The 22344-nt window shown below is 58.1% G+C and overlaps 1 protein-coding gene across 1 annotated transcript in view; it reads left to right on the forward strand.

Annotated features, from left to right (window-relative positions):
• Positions 1-9026: 9026 nt before the first annotated feature.
• The window catches only part of Pde4a (phosphodiesterase 4A), a 32945-nt gene continuing 19627 nt past the window's right edge, over positions 9027-22344 (forward strand). The window contains 1 exon segment of the mRNA XM_048342227.1: positions 9027-9579. Within this exon segment, the coding sequence (XP_048198184.1) occupies positions 9278-9579 (302 nt within the window). The 5' untranslated portion in view covers positions 9027-9277.

Below are 22344 nucleotides of genomic sequence, written 5' to 3' on the forward strand. Positions count from 1 at the left end.
CCCTCCCATCGTGTGTTCAGCCCTGTGGACTGAGACCCCCCCCAGTTGCTGTGCACTGTTCTGTCTCCCCTCCCCGCCGCCCCATCAATGAGTGCATCCGTCTTGTTTCCGTGCGGTAGGGGTGGAGGTGGGAATGCTTGGGGGCACCCTGGCTTCCTGTATGCACATCACAGCCTCACACACCGCGTAGCTGAGGCAGATGGGCTAGCGGCTTTGCTGAAGTGGGTAAGGATGACACGGCGGAAGAGTCGGGAAGGGGAGGGCTGCTTTTAATCCCATCCTTTCTCTCCTTGCTCATCTCCTGCGTGTTTCCCAGGTACCTGCTTTGTATTCCACGCGCTGTGGCTAAGACCATCAGGCTGCAGCAACCAACCAGACCAGCAGGGATACCCAGCCCGCAGGATCCCTGCTGGTCGCCAAGAGCAGTGGATAAACAAGAGCCCTGATGGTGTGAGACGGAGAAAACTACAGTTCCATGGCCAGGCAGCCTGGGGAGGGGGGTACCAAGAGGAGTGGGGAGCGAATGTACTGGAGAGGATGACATTATTTTATTTATTTTTTTTAATTTTATTTATTTATTTATTTATTTTTTTGGCCAGTCCTGGGGCTTGGACTCAGGGCCTGAGCGCTGTCCCTGGCTTCTACCCACTCAAGGCTAGCACTCTGCCACTTGAGCCACAGCGCCCCCTCTGGCCGTTTTCTGTATATGTGGTGCTGGGGAATTGAACCCAGGGCCTGATGTATACGAGGCAAGCACTCTTGCCACTAGGCCATATCCCCAGCCCCTATTTATTTATTTATGTTTTTGTCTGGGCCTGGGAACAGACTCTGAGGTGGTTTTGTTTTGTTGTTGTTTTTATTTTTGTTTTTTGCCTATCCTGGGGCTTGAACTCAGGGTCTGGGCACTGTCCCTGGGAGCCTCCGGAGTAGTTAGGATTACAGTGTAAGCCATCAGCTCCTGGCTTTTCTTCTTGTTCAATCTTCCCAGCTTGCCCTGTATCCCAGGCTGGCCTTCAACTGTTTTTCTCCCGTAGCTTCCCCAGGCCCAGCAGTAAATAACACTTCTGAGACGTGTCTACTATCTTCCTTCACTTTTGAACTCCCGAGACTGATGCAGTCTAGAACTGGGAGGCTGGGCACACAGTAGGAGCTCAATCCAAGTTGAATTAATTAAATTGAGAATTAGTAGAGAACCTGGCTCAGTAATAGGCCCCATCAAGCAGGAGTCCAGGAGTTCAACCTAGTACTTAAAAAAAAAAAAAAGCGAGATTAAATTCAGACTAGGTTCAGAAAACGAAGCATCGTCAGGAGCCCATCAAATGTAGAGGCTTCTAAATGTGAGGAGGAGCTGGAGGCGTGGCTAGGGTGTCGGGCGTGCCTTATTAGAAAGGGGCGTGGCTACAACCCAGGGGCTGTCCCAAGTGGTGGGGGCGTGGCTCAATAGTAGACTGCCTGCCTTGCTCAAAGCACTGAGTGCAAACCCCAGTAGATGCCAAAACAAAACCACTAAATGTGTAGCAGGTTGGAGGAATGGTCACAAGCAGCTAAGAAAGTATCTGGACACATCAGAACTGAGTCCTGACTCCAGACAGAGGTGGTCCTGATAGGGATTTAACCATTCATTTATTCATTCGAGAAGTATGAGCTGAGGAATAGCAGCGAAGAACATAAAGCCCCCACACCCTCAGAAGTTTAGTGGAGGAAACAAAATAAGCAACAATAAACAAAAACAAGATTTTTTTCTTGTGCATGCGCTGTTGCTAATGCTGGGCTTTTTTTATTCAGTCACAACGGGTGCTCTACAAATTGAGCCACACCTCTACTTCTAGCTTTTAGCCAATTAATTGGAGATGAGAATCTCACAGATTTTCCTCCCCAGGCTGGCTTTGAACCAGGATGCACAAGAACTACCAGAACCAGGCTATAAGCAAACAAATCAATATCTAACAACTAGTTATGATTAAGAGAGTGTGCTTACCAAATTACAAGGCCTTGGGTTTGATTCCTGCCACCCAAAAATGAAACAAAACCAAGTGGCTAAGGCTATGATAGTAGTAAAAGGCTGGGGCCAGGACAGAAAAAAAAAAGTCAGGAAAACATGTACCCTGCTTAGATGAACAAGAAGAGATACTTAAATTTCTCTTCAAGTCCCTCATGGTAGTTCATGCTTGTAATCTCAGAACTAAGGAGGATCAAGAAGTGAAGACTAGGGGCTGGGAATATAGCCTAGTGGCAAGAGTGCTTGCCTCGTATACATGAAGCCCTGCGTTCAATTCCTCAGCACCACATATATAGAAAAGGCCAGAAGTGGCGCTGTGGCTCAAGTGGCTAGCCTTGAGCAAAAAGAAGCCAGGGACAGTGCTCAGGCCCTGAGTTCAAGCCCCAGGACTGGCAAAAAAAAAAAAAAAGTGAAGACTAGCTGGGTGGTGGTCACTCATACCCATAATTCCAGCCACTCAGGAGGCTAAGATCTGAGGATTGTGGTTCAGAGCCAACCCCGGGCAGAGAAGTCTGTGAGACTCTTATCTCCAATGAACTACCAGAAAACCAGAAGTGGAGCTGTGGCTCAAAGTGATAGAGCACTAGCCTTGAGCAAAAAAGTTCAGGGCCTGGGCACTGTCCCTGAGTTCAAGCCCCAGGACTACCAAAAAAAAAAAAAAAAAAGCTCAAAGGATACCACCAAAAAATAAGAGAAAGTTTTATGTGTGTGATTGCACAGGTGTGGGAAAGCCTTGTCCATACATACTCCTGAATGACATAGTCCTAAATTCTTTTTTTCCCCCCTTGGAAGTTCTGGGGCTTGAACTCAGGCCCTGGGCACTGTCCCTGGCCTCTTTTGCTCAAAGCTTGCACTCTACCACTTGAGCCACAGCGCCACTTCTGGCATTTTCTGTGTATGTGGTGCTAAGGAATTGAACCCAGGGCTTCATGCATGGTAGGCAAGCACTTCACCACTAAGCTGCATTCCCAGCCACGTATTCCTGAATTCTGGAGTCCTATTCTCCCGCCCGGGACAGCTCTGGATATGTGGCCTGGCTGGACGTGAGTGGGATGGGGAGGGGGGCATCCCAAGCCCGCTGGTGCCTGACCACATGGATGGACAGAGGGGGGAAAGGGCCTCTCTCAGCCTGAGTATGGTGCCTGCTGCCCAGTGCCAATCCTGGTGCCATTTGACATTTGAACCTCTCTCCAGTCAGCCTGCTGTTTCAGAAAAGAAAGGCAGACTTAGAAGCCCCTTGCCCCCCCCCCCCCCGCAGCTCCTGAAGTCCTGTCTCTCTCCCCTGGGGTTTCTTTGCCTTCTTGCCTGCCTGTGGTCCTCTTATGTGACGGATCCACTCCTTCATTCTGCAAATCCCAGAATACTTACTCACTATAGAGTTTCCCAGGCACTTAGACTATGTGTGTGTGTGTGTGCCAGTCCTGTGGCTTGAACTCCAGGCCCGGGCACTTGAGTCCCTGAGCTTTTTTTTTCTTTGTTTGCTCAAGGCTAGTGCTCTACTGCTTGAACCACAGCTACTATACTCTCTGGCTGTTTGCTGTTTAGTTGGAGATAAGAGTCTCACAGATTTTCCTGCCCACACTGGCTTCAAAACCAGGATCCTCAGATCTCCCTCCTGAAAAGCTGGGATTACAGGCATGAGCCACAGGTGCCTAGCTTTCTGGCACTTAGGAGGTAGTCAGGCCCCACTCCTGTGTTCTTTGGGATTGTGCCTAGAGATTTGGTGCCATCTCCCCATACCACAAGGTGCTATTTACAAACTCACTCCTTGCCACATTAAACTGAAGTTCTGACTACTGAAATAAGAGAAGAAAAAAGGACAATAAGCCAAGCACAGGTGGCTCACACCTATAATTCTAGGTATGCAGAATCTGAGGACCTAGGTTCCAAACTGACCCAGGCAGGAAAGTCCATGAGACATTTTTCATCAATGAACCACCAAAAAGCCAGAAGTGGCATTGTGGCTCAAGAGGTAGAGTGTTAGCCTTGAGCAAAAGCAGCTCAGGGACAGTGCTCAGGCCCTGAGTCCAAGCCCCAGGACTGGCAAAAAGGAGAAAGAGGGGCTGGGGATATGGCCTAGTGGCCAGGGAGCTTACCTCGTATACATGAGGCCCTGGGTTCGATTCCCCAGCACCACATATACAGAAAACGACCAGAAGTGGCGCTGTGGCTCAAGTGGCAGCGTGCTAGCCTTTAGCAAAAAGGAAGCCAGGGACAGTGCTCAGGCCCTGAGTCTAAGACCCAGGACTGGCCAAAAAAAAAAAAAAAAGGCGAGGGGGGGGGAGAGGGAGAAAGAATAAGCAGAGACCTGCGGGTGTGAGGGGCCTGTGGCTCATGGGAGCGATTGCACCCAGAATCAGTGGAGATGAGCCGCGAACTGGCCCGAGGGCAGGGAGGTGAGCCGCACCTCCTTCCTGCCCGGTGCCTGGCCTCGGGTTCCAGACTGTGAGGGCCACGGAAGGTTCTGCTGCAGAACAGAGCCATCATCCGATGCTATTCCACAGGCTCAAGATGTTGGCAGCGCACTTCCTGACTCCCAGACACTGGGGGTTTTCTTTTTTCCCTTTTTCTTTTTGCACAATCTGGCGCGAGTTCTTCTCCTGTAAGCCCCGCAGGGGGAGGGGGAGGGAGAGGTCATTACTCAGTGTTCCGGGGGGAGAAATTGAGGCTCAGAAGCTTGAAGTCGGTGATTCACGGTCACACCGCAAACAAAACGCGCACTCATACGCTTCAGCGCCGAGCACGGGTGGAGCGAGGCAGCCCGCCCACCGGCCCCCGGCCTCCCCGGGCCGCCAGCGCGTCTGCGCCCGCTCTGTCTGCTGCTATTTCCACGCGTCCCCGTCTGTCTCCGTCCCCATCTGCGCGGCGCCCGGCCCCCGCAAATCGCATCTATTTCGGGGTACAGACATTAAAAAAAAAAAAGAGAGACAAGCCCAGCAGAGCTCGGAGGAGACGCTTCCTCCGGCCCCCGGCCCGGACCACGCACCGCCGGCGGCCGGCTCGCGGGGAGCTCCCGGGCTCCTCCGCGGGGATCCCCCGGGCCGGAGGGCCGAGCGGGCCCCCCAGCGGCCAAGCGCGGCACTGACGTGCGTCCCCAGCACGGCGTGCGTCAGCCGTCGCCCTGGCAACAGGCGGGCGTCGTCACACGCGGGCCGTGCGTCAGCCGCTCGCTGACGTCACGCCGCGCGGCTAGGCAGGGGGCCGGCCGGGGAGGGGGGGGGAGCGGGTGGACTCCAGGCCCCGCCGGCAGGGGGAGCCCTCAGGGTGTTCATGGCAAGACGCCTTCGCTTGGTCCTGCAGGTGGCCCCGGCAGAGCCCACATGACCCCCGCGCCCCCCAGGACTGGCTAGGATGGCGGGATGAAGAGGAGTCGCAGCGCGCTGTCGGTGGCCGGGATCGGGGAAGAGGTGCGGGGCGGGGCCTGGCGAGGGGCGTGGCCCCAGCGTGGGCGGGCGATGAGACAGCGCCCTCTAGTGATCGCAGCTGTTTCCTGAAACACCCAGCAGGTGTCTTGGTCCCTTGGTGCCTCAGTTTACTCTTTGCTTCCGCTTTTCTCTTGCTGCCGGGATTTACGGTTTCTTAGCCAACAGTAGACAGGGAGGAAGGGTCTTTCTTGGGGCTGCTTAAGTTAAGCAGGGAGAGAATTCTGGCCAGGAGACGAGAAGGGGCCTGGGGGTGAGATCTTGAGGGTCTCATAGGTGGGATGACAGGGCAGTCAAGTGGAGCTTCTTTAGCTATGGAGGGCGGAATGAGGCCCTTTATAAAAGGGGGATGCTGAATGGGAATCTCATGGAAGAAATAAGATGGAGGGAGGAGCCAGAATGGGTGACTCACCCCTGTAATCCTAGCTACTCAGGAGGCTGAGACCTGAGGATCCCAGTTCGAGTCCAATCTGAGTCCATTAGACTAATCACCAAAAAGTCAAAAGTGGAGGTATGGTTCAGGAAGTAGAGCTCCATCCTTGAGGGGGGAAAAACTAAGGACAGTGTCCATCCACAGAGGCCCCGGGAGACCCTCGAGCCCGGCTGTGCCGACCTGCTAGGGGCCGATCTTCGTCGTCCTCGCCGCCGCCTGTCCTCTGGTCCCGGCTTGGGCTGGGCCCAGCCTGAGCCCTCCTCAGACACGGGTACCCGTGTGCCACCACGGCCCACCACACTGCCCTTGCTGATCCCGCCACGAATTTTCATCACCAGGTATGCAGGTGGGGTGGGGGTGGGGGGCCAGGACTGAGGGTGGGGAGGGGTGAAGGCACAGGATGAGCTGGGTTACATACTAGTGGCCATTAGCCCTTTCTAGGCTCCAGCCGGGCTCCCTGCTCTTTTGTGTTTTGCAAAACAGAAACTTCTGGATTCTGGTGGGTCAGGCTGTGGCAGCCCTGTGGGCCTGGTGAGTCAGGCTGCAAAGGCGCCTCAGGTAACTGAGCCGCCTGAATCACGAAGGGCCTGGATCACGGAGGGCCTGGGGAAGGAACGGGGTTTAGCTTTCCAGTGCCCTTAGAGCATCTCCAGATCCACAGAGATCAGACCCACTGGGGAGCTGGCGTCTCACCAATCTTGGGGGTGCACCAGCCACTTTGCCCAGCTGGAAGGATTTTGGTAGTAGGATCAAATCTTAAAAAGAGGTTTGAGATGGGACTTTTCCCTTCTCTGGGAGAGATATAATTTAAAAAGAAGAAAAAAAACCTATATTATGCTGTACTTTCTAGATATTTCTCATTTGGGGTCTTCTTAGGGCACCAGCTTCTGCCCCCCCCCCTTCTGTCCAGGGATGGATGAGTCGGAAAACCAAAGAGCTGAGCTGGTCCTGGCTGCTGGCCTGTCCCTCCTCTCGCTGCCCTCCCCTGGCCTCAGCTCTCTGCAGCTCCAGTGCCACCCCCAACACTGTACACTAATGGAGGGTTCTGCGGGTCCTGCCTGATTCCTCCTGATTGGGGGGGAGGGGAGACGGGGACGAGATGTCATTCCGGGCCCCTGATGTACACCTCCCCCTCCCCCACCCCTCTAGCCTCCCCTTGGCTCCTGTCCAGCTTGACGCATCTTGGGGCTCAAGTCACGGCTTCAAATACCAACCCTGGCCCTCTGCCTCCTACCCTCCTCCATCCTCTTGCAATTCCCGGCTGTGGCCTGACCCCCCACATTCGCCGGCACCCCCACTCTCCCCTCATTCAAAGCTCTGCTTCGGTTCCCTGAGAATTGGGTTCAACTCACGACCCCTCAAGATTTGGGCAGGACTAGAGTTCTTGAATATCCACCCCCTCTCCCCCAAAACTAGAGGTGGCAATGGGGTTGTAAGACAAGAAGGGGAAAGGATGTATACAGTTCGGGCCTCCAGGATACCCCGCGGCTGGTTGGTAGGGGGGCTCCCCATTCTTGCTCTGCATTCATTCGCCCACACTTACCGAAGCCCCTGCCGCGGGGGAGAAAAGTGGCTTTGGAGGTTGGAGACTGAAAGGTTGTTTTTAAAAAAAAGAAAAGAGAAGAGAAAATAACAGCCCACGTGGCGGGGAGTGGGGGGGGGATGCAATGCCTGACCCCAGGGGAACCGGTGGCGGGATGGAGGTCACACGGGTGGGGAGGCCACGGGCGTACGCCCCGGGCCATCTGAATACCGATCGGTTTGGGGAGGGGGCAGAGCCAGGGCACCCGGACACCCCCAGCCCTGGAGCCCCGGGGGCCGGGGTGCGGGAGCGGGCCAGGGGTGAGGAGAGGGCCGGGGTGCAGGAGAGGGTCTGGGGTGGGGAGCGGGCCCGGGGTGGAGAGCGGGCCGGGGTGGGGGAGCGGGGCCCGGGGTGGGGGAGCGGGGCCCAGGGTGCGAGAGCAGGCGCGAGGACTCCTCGACTCTTGGCCCGCGCGCCCGGCCCGGCGCGGCACTGGGGGAGGCGGGAAGCGTGAGTCACGGCCGGATTTAGGTGCCGGAAAGAGGGGCGGGGGGGGGGGCTCACGCCGGGCGGGCGGGGGCCGCGGGGAAGAGGCTCGGCTGCTTACGCTCCTGAAAAGGGCACCAAGGGCAGGCGTCCTCGCAGCTACGGGGGTCTTGCCTCAGTTTACCAACTGCCAGAAGCGGTTTTAGAAAGACACCTCATCCCACCCCCCAAAAAGAGAGCAGCTATCCTTAGAGCAGAGGGGGGTACTCTCCAACTCCGCCACGGGGGTGTCATCTTGGAGTCACCGACGAACCCGATAGGCTCCCACCCCACCCCAGGCCGTCCATCCAGGACCTGGGTCATCGGATAAGCGCACCGACAAGCGCGGGCCGCGTCCTCGAGCCGCAGTGAGGGCTCCAGCCCGGCCCCCCGGCCTTGAGAAGGGACCCCTCCCTCCCGGGCGGGGTTCACGGGGACGCACTCCCCCCCCCCCCGGGCCCGCGCACGTGCGCGCGCCCGCCCCGCCCCCCCAGCGCGTCCCCGAGCAGCGAGGGCAGACGGCGCCCGCCGACCACGTGCGCACCCACACTCGCAGCCGACGTCGAAAACAAGACGCCCCGGGGCGGGCCGAGGCCACGTGCGCGCCGCTCGCCCCGCCCCGCGCCCCGAGGCCCGCGGCCGGTCCCCTACGCCTGTACTCCGCCGCCGCCCGCACCCCGCGCGGGACCGGGGCGCGGAGGAACGCGGAGGGGCGCCGGACCACTCCCCCCGGCCTCCCCAGCCCCACCCCCGGGGGTGGGAGGAGGTGGCCGCCGCCCGCGGCCGGCCCCCGGCTCCGCCCCCCGCCGTGATGGACGGACTGACGGACGCACGGGCAGCCACTCGGGTGTCTTCCCGAGATCGGATTAACCGCTTAACTCCTTGGTGACCGGGGGCGCCGTGGCTCGGCTCGGGAGATCGCGGGGCTCCGGCGTCCCTCCCCTCCGTACCCCTCCCTGCCGGGGAGAGCCCCCCTCCCCGGCGTGGCTCCCTCCTCCCGCCGAGCCGGGCGGGGGAGGGGAGGGGGCGGCGCTGACGGCGGCGGAGGGCGGGCGGGAGGGAGGGGCGGGACGGAGTGGGGGATCCGGGGCTGGCGCCGAGCCGGGCGCCGAACGCGGAGAGCGCAGCTGGGCTCGCGGCCCCAGCACCCCCCATCCCAGTCTCGGGCACCGATCGGACACCGCAGTGCCCCGGCCCTGGGGGTCGGGCCGGGGCGGGGCGATCGGCCCAGCAGGCGCCCCCGGGTCGCCATGGCCCCCGCCAAGGCCGGGCGCCCCCGCGGGGCCGGCGCGCGGCAGGGCTGAGGCGCAGCTCGGCAGGGCCGGGGGCGCCGCTGGGTGGGCGCGCGCGCGGGGTTGGGAGCGGAGACCGGCATCATGGAGCCGCCGGCCGCCCCTTCGGAGAGGAGCCTGTCTCTGTCCCTGCCCGGGCCCCGGGAGGGCCAGGCCACCCTGAAGCCGCCCCCCCAGCACCTGTGGCGGCAGCCGCGGACCCCCATCCGCATCCAGCAGCGCGGCTACTCGGACAGTGCGGAGCGCGCCGAGCCCGAGCGGCCGCCGCACCGGCCCATGGAGCGCGCCGACGCCGTGGACACGGGCGACCGGCCCGGCCTGCGCACAACCCGCATGTCCTGGCCCTCGTCCTTCCACGGCACCGGCGGCGGAGGCGGCGGCAGGCGGTAAGACCCCGGCGGGGCGCGCCCGGCCCCGGCGCGCAGAGGCGCGGCCGCCCGCACGGGGCGCTGGGGAGCGGGCGGCGTCGGGGGGACCCGCGGGGGCGGACGGGGTGCGGGACCCGGCCCTCTCCCTGCCCTGCACCTCACAGGGGAGCCCCTGCCGGAGCCGATTTAGGGGGGCTCCAACCTGCAGGTGTTGTTAGCGGGGTCCGTTTATTGGGGGACAGTGGCCAGTGCCGATCACGGCAGACCTGGACTTTCTTGGGGTACCCTAGGGGGACGCCCTGGAGGAGATGGGGGACCACCTCCAGACAGGGGGTGCCTAGGGGTGTTGGACTCTGTAAGAGGGGGGCATTTGAGGACTCGCCTTGCAAAGCTGAGGTCAGAAATGCAGTTTGGGGGGTGCACCTCTTGAGCGACCCTGTGTCATGTTGGAGCCCCTCTTCTCAGAGCGGGCATGTTGGGGGTTTTCTGTTTTTCTCTCCGCTACGGCAGGGAGAATAGGTGCCTGTTTACTTGGGAGGGTGACATGGTCGTGAGTGGATGTGTGGACTGGGGGTGCCCCCCACCCCGACAGGCTTTGCTGTGTGCTGTCTGTCCCGGCCTTTGGTGACAGTGACAAGGTGACTGTGCCGCTAGGATCGTGCGGGTGTAACGCGTGTGACACTGGAACCGTGTGTTCCCACACACAGGTTGTGTTGTTGATGCCGCGTCCCCTCGCATGGGGGGAGGGTGACAGACAGCAGGAGTCCGTGTCCCTGGGATACCATGGCTGTCACATGTGTGTCATGGTGGGACCCAGGGACCGTGTCTGTGTGACAGGGTGAGAGGTGGATGGTGACAGTGGCTCCGTCCTCACAGGACGTCGCCGTTGTGACAGCCACTGTGTGTGTCTCCACAACAGAGGTTGTGAAACGGTTGTGTCTGCATCCCCAGGATGGTGATGTGTCACTGGGACTGGGTTGATTGTATCAGTACGATTGTCTCTGGGAGACACCGTGACCATGCTGTCATCCGCCCTGAGCCAAGTGCTCTGGAGGGGGTGGGGGGGGCGAGCAGGCGGATGTGGGACCAGCCCACCCCCCATGTCAAGCTCCTGGAGGGGTCTGACTGTGCACCCCAGGATTGTAGCTGATTGGAAGATCTAGTGCTGGCTACATTGGCGCGTGTCACACACACACACACACACACACACACGCACACATCGTCGGCTTTTTCCCAAATCGAACTAGAAAGAAAACTAAAGGAAAACAGAGCTAGGATCAACAGGAAATGCCAGGACCAGAGGCAGCTGGCCAAACTGGCTCAAGTCACTGTCCTGAGAGACTTGGAGGGGGTGGGGTGCTAGCAACTGGGCCTGATTCCCTTTTAAGGCCCTAGGGACTTCCCTACATCCCCCTTCTCCCTGCCTCCCCCCTCCCCCCCCCCAGTGCTACCTCTTCAGAGATTTGCCCTGAGTGGTAATCAGCATCATATTAATGCACTCCTATCTTTCAATGCTTCACTGTTAGCCTCCGTGATCTCTGTGAAACATCTCTGCTGGACAGATGGGGAAACTGAGGGGGGGGGGGAAAGAGATCCCCACCTACTTCTACTCCTTCCTCAAGTTCATGCAGCCAGGAAACACCTGGGATTCCCTCAAGTCAGGCTTTGCCTGGTCCCTTACTGTGTGTCTTTGTGTAAGTGTCTTGTCCTCTCTGAGCCTCAGCATCCTGCCGGTTAGGGTGGAGTTGTTGTGAGCACTGTCTGTAGGAGTCCATGGAAGTTGCAAACGTTACAAGGGCTTTGACCTGGGGAGCGCATTGTAGGTGATCATGTAGGGAGCTGGGCTCGTGGGGAAGGAGGAGGGGAAGAGGTTGGGGTGAAGCCTGGCTGATCAGACTGGGAATTAGAAACAGGAACTTCAACCACATCCCTGCACCGTGCTCCGTTTCCGCTTCGTTGTGGGCCTGTGTAGACTCGGGCCACCACAGCCGGCACTGAGGTGAGCTGTGAGCTGAGGTGGGAGTGGTTGGGGCGCTGGTGCCAGCCCCCTCCCTCTGCATCCCAAGTTGATGGAAGAGGAAGTCTAAGGGGCCAACTCCTGAGACTGGCATTTCTCCAAAGGACCCGGGTTCCAAAGCTTGGTGTGGTGATTCCCGCCTGTAATCCCAGCTACACAGGCGGCACAGGGAGCACGCAGCAAGATCCAGGCTGGCTCTGGGCAAAAGTTCAAAACCGAAAAGGGCTGGAAAAAGGGCCAAGTGGTAAAGTGCCTGCGTAGCCAGCTCCAGGCCCCGAGTTCATAACCCCAGCACCTGAAAAAGACGGGGTGCTAGCACTGCAGAAAGACGGGATCCCGGCTCTCTCCACCTCAGAGTTTAGCCTCCAGAAGTGGGATGCAGCCGGCTCCACAAACGACACCCCACCCCCTAAGTCCCATCCCCAGGCCTCCATTCCCCCTGTTGTAGTGTTTGAGCGCCCTGCGAGGCTGAGTCATGATCTGTCAGGAGGCAGATGGAACAGCAAGAAGACCCGCAGGGGGACAGGCATCGGGGCATGGGTGCCCGCATTGGGGGGGGGGGGGAAGTCCACCAGGGATCCCCACCCATACACTCGTGGGACCCTCCCCCGCACCAGTCCCCCAGAACGGCCGCCCCAGGGGAAGCGCTTGCGGGGCCAGGCAGCAGGTGGAAGCCAGCGAGGGAGAAGGGCTGGGACTCCTGTCTGGCACGTGGGGATGTGTCTCTGCCTTGGGCCCCCGCACACCCGCATGCCCACCCCAGTTGACACCCACATGCCCACCCCAGAAGGACCCCACACTCACACGGAACCCCGGCGGGACCCCACACCCGCATGTCCACCCCAGGGACACCCACACCCGGGTGCAACCCCGGCGGGATGGACCCGAGTGCCCCCTGCTGGCCGGCGCCAGAAGCGCAGGGGCGGCGCGCAGTTCCCGCCTGGCCGGGGATGGCGATTTCTTGGCTATCGAGCGCCGCGGAGCGCGGGCGCCGGGCTGGCCGGCCGCAAGCTGCTGGCGGGGGTCCCCCACATCCCCTATCGGGAGCTGACTCTCGCCCCCGGCCTTCAAGCAAAGCGCGCCGCCTGGCGAACCGAGGGGAACGGGTGCGGGGGTGATAGTTGCCATCCTGGGGTTCCCCCAGGGGCCCCCAACTCCTGAGCATCCCTGTCTGTGTCCTGCCTGCTCCCTAGAAAACCCACGCGGGTGAGTAAGTGAGCAGGGCCAGCTTCTCCGCCAGGTTGCTGTGTGACCCTGTGATGAGAGCTGGACCTCTCTGAGCCTCCTTTTTTCAATCAGGAACCGAGGTTGGTGTGAATGAGAAGTGCCTCCTCGCACCCCCTTCCCGGCCTGTGGTAAGGCTGAGCTGCCAGGGGCATTTCCTTAAAATGACATCAGTGCAGAGAAAGGTCTCAAGCCACAGACTTTGCCCCTTGCCCATCACTGGTGGCATGGGCTTTGGGGCTCCACTGAGCTGCAGGAAGATGAGTGTGAGGGTTGTGAAAGAGGTCAAGGGCAGCCACTTTGCCCTTGAACTCGCCTTCTCGCTCGCTTGGTACCCCTTGCCTGCCAAAGCCAATCACTGGAAAGGTGCACCTTTGTGGTGCAGAGCTCTCCATTCCTGCAGTCTGGGGGTTCTCAGACGAGTGGCAGAAAGCTAAAATAACACATAGAGCCGTCTGATAATTATAGCTAGTGACATGGGAGGGTAAGAAGAAACAAGAAGGATCTGAGGCCAGGCAAGGCTTCTTGGAGGAGCTGACATTTGAGAGACCTTTAAATAAAAAGAGAGAGACAGAAATGCTATCTGGGTAGATCTCATCGAAGAAGGTGCCGGCCAGAGACAACAGCCAGTGCAAAGGTCCTGTGGTCGAAATAGGAGCCAGAAAGATAAATGTGCTTCAGACAGAGCCAGTGGAAGGAAATAAAGCTGAGAAGTGACAGGACAGTTCGTGGACTGAGGTAAACTTTGAGTAAACTCTAGTCAATGAAAAGGTCCCCTGACTCATTCCTGGGCAGTACCCCAACCCCAAAAACATTAATTAATTTTTGAAGCAAATATTTGACTCCGGGTCTTGCTGTGTAGCCCAGTCTGGCTTGAAATCCTCCACCCTCCTGTGTCAGCCTCCTGAGGGCTGGGAATACAGGTGTGTACTGCCACACAGTTAAAAGCTCAGAGATGCAGCTGGTCCCCTGATATGCCGCTGTGGAGTGGGTCCAGCCCCACTACCCCACCCCTCCAGCTCCTTCTATAAGATGACGTAGGCCCTGCGCAAGTCTTTGTACAGACTCCAAGAACACCTGACACTTGGGATTGCTGGGTAAATAGTTGTTTTACCGTATTGTTTAGGGAATAAGGGCAATAGGGAAAAGTCTCCAGCTGTTCAGGACAAAATAATAACTGCTATTCTTGTTATTATTATGGTATTTTGTTGGTCATAGGGCTTGAACTCAGGGCCTGGGTGCTGTCCCTGAGCCTTTGTGCTCAAGATGAAGGTTCTGCCACTTTGAGCTACAGCGCCACTTCTGTTTTTCTGGTGGTTCATGGCCTTTCCTGCCAAGGCTTGCTTTGAAAAGCCATTCTCAGATCCTCAGCCTCCCAAGTAGCTGAGATTACAGGTGTGAGCCACTGGCAGCCTAGGAAAATTATTATTATTGCCAGCCCTGGGGCTTGAACTCAGGGCCTGGGCACTGTCCCTGAGCTTCATTTTGCTCAAGTCTAGCACTCTACCACTTGAGCCACAGCACCACTTCCGGCTTTTTCTGTGTATGTGGTGCTGAGGAATCGAACCAGGGCTTCATGTATACGAGGCAAGCACTCTACCACTAGGCCACATTCGCAGCCCCAAAATCATTATTTTTGAAGCAGTAGGTCACCTGTAGCACAGCCTAGCTATAAATTCCAGATCCTTCCACCTACCCCCCGCCTCCCCATGTAATCCTAGCTGCTTGAGAGGTTGAGATTTGGAGGATCACTGTTTGAGGCCAGTGTGGGCAGAAAAGTTCATGAGACCCTTTCCCTTCTCACCAAGAGTGTGTTCATTCATGATCCTAGTGCCTGTGGGAAATCTCGCCTAGGCAACTGGCCAGGGCCATATCACAAAAGGAGCACACCCGTGGCTCACGCCTGTAATTCTAGCTACTCTGGAGGCTGAGATCTGATTATCATTATTTGAAGCCAGACCAGGCAGACAAATCCATGAGACTCTGATCTCCAATTTACCACCAAGAAGCCAGAGATGTGGTTCAAGTAGTAGAACCAACAGCCTTAAAAGAAAAAAAAAAAAAAGGGGGCTGGGAATGTGGCTTAGCGGTAGAGTGCTTGCCTCCTATACATGAAGCCCTGGGTTCGATTCCTGAGCACCACATATATAGAAAAAGCCAGAAGTAGCACTGTGGCTCAAGTGGTGGAGTGCCAGCCTTGAGCAAAAAGAAGCCAGGGACAGTGCCCAGGCCCTGAGTTCAAGCCCCAGGACAGGCAAAAACCACTGGAAGCATGGCTCAGTGGTAGAGCACCCTCAGCACTGTCAGGGGAAAGGAAAATAACATTCACTCTGCAATTGGTTGACTCTGGGGAGGAAAGCCAGCTGCAGCCGTGGTCGAGGGCAGGTTGTGCACACAGCACTTAAACAGACATTAACATTTCATGGGGAAGGCAATTAGGATGTAAAATGACCAAGTCTACCTTGGCCATCTCATAAGGGGTGGATAATGAAATAAAGGCTGGCAGTTCTGGCTCAGCCAGCTCACTGGTGATGTAACCTTGAGATAACCTTGAACCGATTGTTCCTCTCCTACACTTTTTCTTGTCTGTACCTTACAAAAAGGAGTAGTAACCTTTGGTGGGTGTTTTGTGAGGGTGCATTATTTTTATGTTGTCTTTTTATTTTGGTTTTGGCCTACCTGATTTTGAACTCACAACTTTGTGCTTCTCAGAGACAGGCACTCTCTCTACCACATAAGCCTGGTCCCCAACCCTTTATAGCTTTAGTCTTTCAGGATAGAGGATATGATTTTGCCTGGAGCCAGTTTCAAACCATTGGCCTCTCGTATAGTTGGAATTATAGACATAAAACATTGTGCCAGGCTGTTTACAGTTAAGATAGAGGTGGTCGCCCTCATCCTTTTTCTTTTCTTCTTTTTTTTTTTTTTTTGCCAGTCCTGGGGCTTGAACTCAGGGCCTAAGTGCTGTCTCTGAGTCTCTGCTCAAGGCTAGCACTCTACCACTTGAGCCACATCGCCACTTCTGGCTTTTTCTGTATATGTGGTGCTGGGGAATCGAACCCAGGGCTTCATGTATGTGAGGCAAGCTCTGTACCGCTAGGCCACATTCTCATCCCCTCCCTCATTTTTGTTGTAGCTGGAATTACAGGAGAGAGGCACATAGGATGGCCCTCATCTTCATTGTTGCTGTTATCTGTATTTGTAGCTCACATTTAATGAATATGTTTTATGTTCTGGAACCTATGAATCTTCATCCACAAGGGGAAGTGTGTAGGTAGGTGTGTGTGCATGCATGCACGCATGCATGCACACACTATTCCAAGAGCTTGAACTCAGAGCCTGGATGCTGCTGTTCTTGAGCTATTTTGCTCATGGTGACCATTTTATTCCCTGAGCCACAGCTTCACTTCTGGCTTTTTTGGTGGCTAATTGGAGGTAAGAGTCTCACAGACTTTCTTTCTGAGATTGGCTTCAAACCACAATCCTCAGATCTCAGCCTCCTGAGCAGCTAGGATTACAGATGTGACCTACTGATGCTCAAAGTGGGAGCGGGGAGAGTATTTTTCTTCCCTTTTTTTTTCTTTTACCATTCCTGGGGCTTGAACTTAGGACCTGGGCACTGTCCCTGAGCTTTTTTTGCTCAAGGCTAACACTCTACCACTTGAGCCACAGTGTCCCTTCTGGCTTTTTTCTGTTTATGTGCTACTGAGGAATTGAACCCATGGCTTCATGTACGCTAGGCAAGCACTCTACCACTAAGCCACATTCCAGGCCCGGAAGTATTCTTATTATGCCCATTTTACAGCTGGGAAAACTGAGGCTTGGTGAAATGAAGTGATTTGGCCAATACCAGTTGGCTAAGGAGTGCCAAAGGCCAGACTCTGGCCCAGGCACCTTAACTCTGGGAGCCCTCAAATAGATGTACCCTCCCCTAGTTTGATTCTAAAGCTTCACCACCCCACCACCTTCCCCAATAAAGTTCCAGATAACCAGAACTGTGACTAGATGGCTGATTCAGTTCAAGATTTTGGCCTTTCACATCTCACTTTGCCTAGTTGGTGAAAGTGGGTCAAAGTAGGGGGAATGCAGAGCAGGTTGGGGGACCAGGAAAACCTCAACCATGTTTACTGCTCAGCCTGCCGCTGCAGAGAGGCGGGGACCCCATTCTAAAGGGTGTCAAGTCTGGCACCCGTGGCTCACACCTGTAATCCCAGCTACTCAGGAGGCTGAGATCTGAGGAACATGGTTCAAAGCTAAATTGGGGTTTCCAGGGATATCTTTAGAGGTATAAAGTTAACAGAGGTTCCCCCAAGAATTGTGGGTGCACCTCAGGTTCAGGCCTAGTATTGGGGCTCTCCGGAGCTGTGCAGGAGCCTACTTGTGCGCTGTACCCCAGGAATTTGGTGGCACTTTCATAGTAATTCAGATAGCATCTAAGCCTGAAGCACCTTTGAGGTTACTGGGGGTGGGGTGGGGAAGGGGAGTCTCAGCATTTGTGGAGGGCATTTCAGGGATACCATGGAACCGGGAACAGGAACGGAACATTATGGGGAACCCAGGGGGAGTGGAAGATTTGGGAGAACCAAGTGTGAGAATGGCGCCGTACTGGTGGGTAGGCCCTAAGGGTGTTTTGGAGGTGCCTACTTGACCCAGGAATTTCGGGTGCTTTCTCGAGGAGCTGTGGTTGTGGCCTTACAACCAGAAGGGCACTGTCAGGGGCTCTGAGCAAGCCTGGGGTTTGTGGGGGCTGTTCAGGGGTGTCCCTGGCACTTGGGGGTGACTCAGTGTTCCAGAAACTGTATAGATACTTCTAGGAAAAAGTGGTCATGGGGAGCTGGGGCCGCTTTCCTGGGTCCGTTGGGCTCCTGGAACACCTCTGGGTCACTGTGGGGGCGCGGGTGGATTTGGGGGTGCCCGTGGGCTCTGTGGGGGTGGCTGTTTTAGGCACAGGAAGGGCAGTGCGGGGTTTGTGGAGGCGTCTGGGGGGTCGTGGGCGCTGTGCGGGGCTCTCCTGAGGGCCGCGGGAGGCTTGGGGTTTTCCTGGGGTCCTCTGGGCCTGCCAGGCGCCCCAGGCCCGGCGGGCCCCGCCCCGGGGGCGGCCCCAGCGCGAAGCCGGAAGGGCCGAGGTGGTGCGGGGCGGGGTGCAGCCCGCAGGGCTGGGCGGGCGGTGCCCCGGCTGCCCTTCCCCGGGGTCCCCGCGCCCCCCGCGGCCATGGCGCGGCCCCGCGGCCTGGGCCGCATCTCCGAGCGGCGACCCGCTGCCTTCCCGGAGGCGGCGGTCGAGGACGAGGCCTTCCTGCCGGAGCCCCCGGCCCCGCGCGCGCCCCGTCGGCCCCGCTCGCCGCCCTCGTCGCCCGTCTTCTTCACCGCCCCGTCCCCGACGTTCCGCCGGCGCCCGCGGCTTCTCCGCGCCCTGCAGGGCCCGGGCCGCCCGGCGGGGGCCAGGTAAGCCCGCGCGCACGCGTGGCCGGGGGTTCGAGGCCCGCCGCGGTCGCCAGCGCAGGCCAGGCGCGCGGCCGGGGGGCGTCGTGGGCTGCGCCTCGCTCTTCCTCCTCGTCACGGGGCTTAGACGCGCCAGGCCCCGCGGGGGCACCCGGGGTGGCTCCGGCGCAGGAAGCCTGATGGGGGCGTCAGGGGCCGCGTCCAGCAGGGCCGTGTGTGTGTGTGTGTGTGTGGCATCGACTGCTCTCCTCTGCGTCCGCCGCCCCCTTGAGGGTCCCCTGAACGCTCAGGACCCAACATGAGGGGAGCAGGGGTTCCATTAGCCTCTTCCCGCCTCTCCCAGGGCCCCGCCCCCTCAGCTGATGACCCCGGCCTCCACGTCCACCCTGGGTCCCTCCACGTCCACCGCTGGTCCCCCAACTTCCATCCCGGTCCCCCATGTCCATCCCGGCCCCCCACATCTATCGCGGGAGACCTCACGTCCACCCGGGGCCCGGATCCCTCCACGTCCACCGCTGGTCCCCCCACGTCCATCCAGACCCCCATGTCCATCTCGGGGGAACCCCACATCCACCCCGGGTCCCTCCACGTCCACTCCGGGGGCCCCCACGTCCTCCCCGCCCAACACCCGCTGGGGCTGGGCTGCGCCCCCGGGGCGCACAGCAGTCGGGGACCTGCTGTAGTCCCAGCTCGACGTCAGGCGGGGAGGAGGGAAAGGCGGGGCGGGAGCCCGGGAAACCGGAGCCCGGGCCCGGCGGAGGGGACGGGCGCTGGCGCGTGCCCAGAGACAGCGCGGGGCGTCCCCGGGGGTCACGGGGGAGGATGGTGGGCGCCGGGGGCGGCGCCTGTAGCCGCTGACACCTCTGGGCCAGAGCCCAGCGACCGGCACAACCCGGTGCCGCCAGCCCTATGCGCGCCCCGACGGCTCCGGGTCCCCCATGCGCCCCAGCGTGGCAGTGCCCCGGGCCCGGCCTCGGCCCCCGGCCCTGACGCTGCACCCCGGGCCGGAGGCCTTCACCCACTTTCCCAGCAGCGATGAGGACCCCCGTCACCGGCACCCGCCGGGCAGATCCCTCAGGTGGGTGCCCATGGCCAGTGCGGCCTCTCTTTGGTGACCCCCAGGATGTGGACTATGCTGGGTGGGTGGAAAGAGGGAGGAGAGGGGGGGACCGACCTGAGTCTGTCTTCAGGGAGACAGTGCCTCCCCTAAATGGCTTCCAGGATTTTTCTGGGTCTTCCCTCTTCCAGTCCTTCAAAGTGCGGTGCTGCTAGGGGGCGTGGAATTTCTCCACATGGAAGCCCCCAAAGTGGGGGTCTCCATGCCGGCCTAAGATAGGGTCCCTTCACCGCCTTTGTGCCCCGAAACCCTGGCCTATGGCACTCACCCTGGCAGTAAATCTAAGTATCCAACGTCACCTGGGCTCCACTCCCAGGCTGGTGGCTTGGAGCCAGGTCCCTAAGCCCTGATCTGCGCCTTGTCACCAGCCACCCCCCTCCCCACCAGAGGGAGAGGGCTGGGCTGAAAACGAAGCCGGGCTTGGGGGGAGGGGGCCCTGCAGGCCTGGAGGGCATTTAGGACCAGCTGGGTAGAACCAGAGCCAGGAGATGACCAGTGCAATTCTCCGGGATCTAATGCCACCCAGCACCCAGAACCTGGATGAAGATACCTGGACCCACAAACCTCTCCCGCAGCTGTTCATCCGACCTGGCACACACACACTCACACACACATACTGCCACACCCACAAGCAAGCCGGGCAATAGGGGTCAACGGGGTGTTTACTATACTAGGTGTGGGGTTCCTGGCTAGTCCAGGCACCGACTGAACCGAGTGACCTGCAGCCACACACGCAATTGACACACAGATCACAACAACTCCAGGGCCTCACCCTCACACACACTTCTGGAAGACGGTCACACACACGTGAAGTCACAGATGTGGGGATACACAACAACCCAACCCCCTCCCCCCGGGTAACACAGGGACACAATTCTACACACACTAGTTGTACATACAACTAGTCCCCGTGGACTCATCCATATACCATACCCCTCCCTTGTCCACTGGGCCTGGTCACCCGGTGCCACACGCCGCCTGGCAGACACACCAGCACCCCCAGCTCACCCGGTGACCTTCACAGAGCAAATGCCAGGCTGCCCTGGCACCTTGTGCCAAGGCAGTCAGGTGGAGAGGGCCAAGGAGCCAGGGAGACATACCCCGCCTTGCCTTCCTCTGCCCTGGAGTGCAGCAGTCACCCGGTGACTTAGGACTGTGATTTAGAGGCCGTTGGTAGCTAGCCAGAGTGTCCTGGGTTCAAAGCCACTAAGGGACTCATTTGTTGGGGGTGATGGTGAGGTGTGTCCAGGCCTAGCAGAGGACGTTCAGTGAGTCTGTATCTTCTTTTGAGGGGAGGGGCTTGAACTTGGGGCCTGGGCGCTGCCCCTGAGCTTTTTTGCTCAAGGCTAGGGCTCTACCACTTTGAGCCACAGTGCAACTTCTGGTTTTCTAGTGGCTCATTGGAGATGAGTCACCTGGCCTTTCCTGCCCAGGCTGGCTTTGAACCTCGATCCTCAGATCTCAGCCTCCTTTTTTGGGGGGGGGGGGGCAGTCCTGGGCCTTGGACTCAGGGCCTGAGCACTGTCCCTGGCTTCCTTTTGCTCAAGGCTAGCACTCTGCCACTTGAGCCACAGCGCCACTTCTGGCCATTTTCCATATATGTGGTACTGGGGAAATTGAACCCAGGGTTTCATGTATACAAGGCAGGCTCTCTTGCCACTAGGCCATATTCCCAGCCCAGATCTCAGCCTCCTGAGTAGCTAGGATTACAGGCATAAGGCACCAGCTCCCAGCTCTTGTGACTGTCTTGTAATGACATGTCCCCATTCCTTGTAGTGTCCCCAACCTTGCTTCTCTCCCAGAATCCCTTTCACCGGACTCCCCAGGGCTCATGTGCTGATCTGCTCAGCTCCAGCATCTTTCTGTCCTCCAGAGCCCTAATCTATGGCCACTCGAGACTTCAGTGGGCAAGGCCTAAGCGTGCTCATGGAGGTAAAGGCCTGTGTCCCTGCAGAGTGCCACCAAGTAGTCATCGTGTCGGAGGGACAGATCCTGGGCCTGTGACAGGGATGTGAGGCTGATGGCCACACTCCAGTACGGTTTGTGGCTTTATTCCACCGAGACATCGCAGGCTGCCAGTGGCCAGCCAGCCTGGAAGGCCCAGGGGAAGCTAAGCACCCCACCCCACCTCACCCTGTCCCTCCACTCTTAGGTGGCAGTGCGACAACTCCCTCACATCTTGTCCTTGTCCTGTTCCGTCCCCTCCTCCCCTCCCACTCAGCCCAAGGGACATTCAGTGCAGAAGCACAAACAGCTAAGCCCCAGGGAGTGCCCTGTTCTATCCGGGCCTCTGGGCTCCTGCTTACGTGTGCTGTGCCCCAGGGGGCAGGTGGATCTGCCTCAGAGATGCTGGCTCGGCACCCCTGGAGCCTGGGTCTTTGGCCTCCTAAACTGATTCCTACAATGGGGGTGTATGATGTTGGTATGTTCTCACTGAGGCCCCCCAAACTCCAGGCTGGGCCTTGAGGGGCAGAGGGCTGGCGGCAGAATGCACCAAGGCAGTATGTGCGCAAAGCATTTTGATGGTGGCGGGCACGGGGGCCAGCTGTGGTGGACCATGCCTGTAATTCTGGCTACTCAGAGAGGCAGAAGTAGGTGGATCAATCATACCCTAAAGCCAGCCTGGGCAAAAGAATAATGTGGGGGGGCAATAACAATGAAACCTAACAGCAAAAAAATAAATAAAAAGAATACACAGGAGACATAAGCAAAATGGTAGAGCATTTGCCTGGCAAGCATGAGACCATGAATTTGAAGACCGATGCCTAGAATATTCCATATGACACAGGATCAGTAATGGTTCAAGGCCAGCCTCAGCAACATAGAGACCCTGTCTCAAAAGAAAAACAAAACACAAAAAAGTCTCAAGAAGAATTATCATTACAGGTTAAACAGCCCTAAGCCAAACATGTAGTAGACTACAAAATTAATTAAACGCCATGTTGATACTAAAGTTTCATGCACAAAATTATAAATGATATCC

The sequence above is a fragment of the Perognathus longimembris genome, chromosome 3 (genome assembly GCF_023159225.1).
Source record: "Perognathus longimembris pacificus isolate PPM17 chromosome 3, ASM2315922v1, whole genome shotgun sequence".
Taxonomy (NCBI): domain Eukaryota; kingdom Metazoa; phylum Chordata; class Mammalia; order Rodentia; family Heteromyidae; genus Perognathus; species Perognathus longimembris.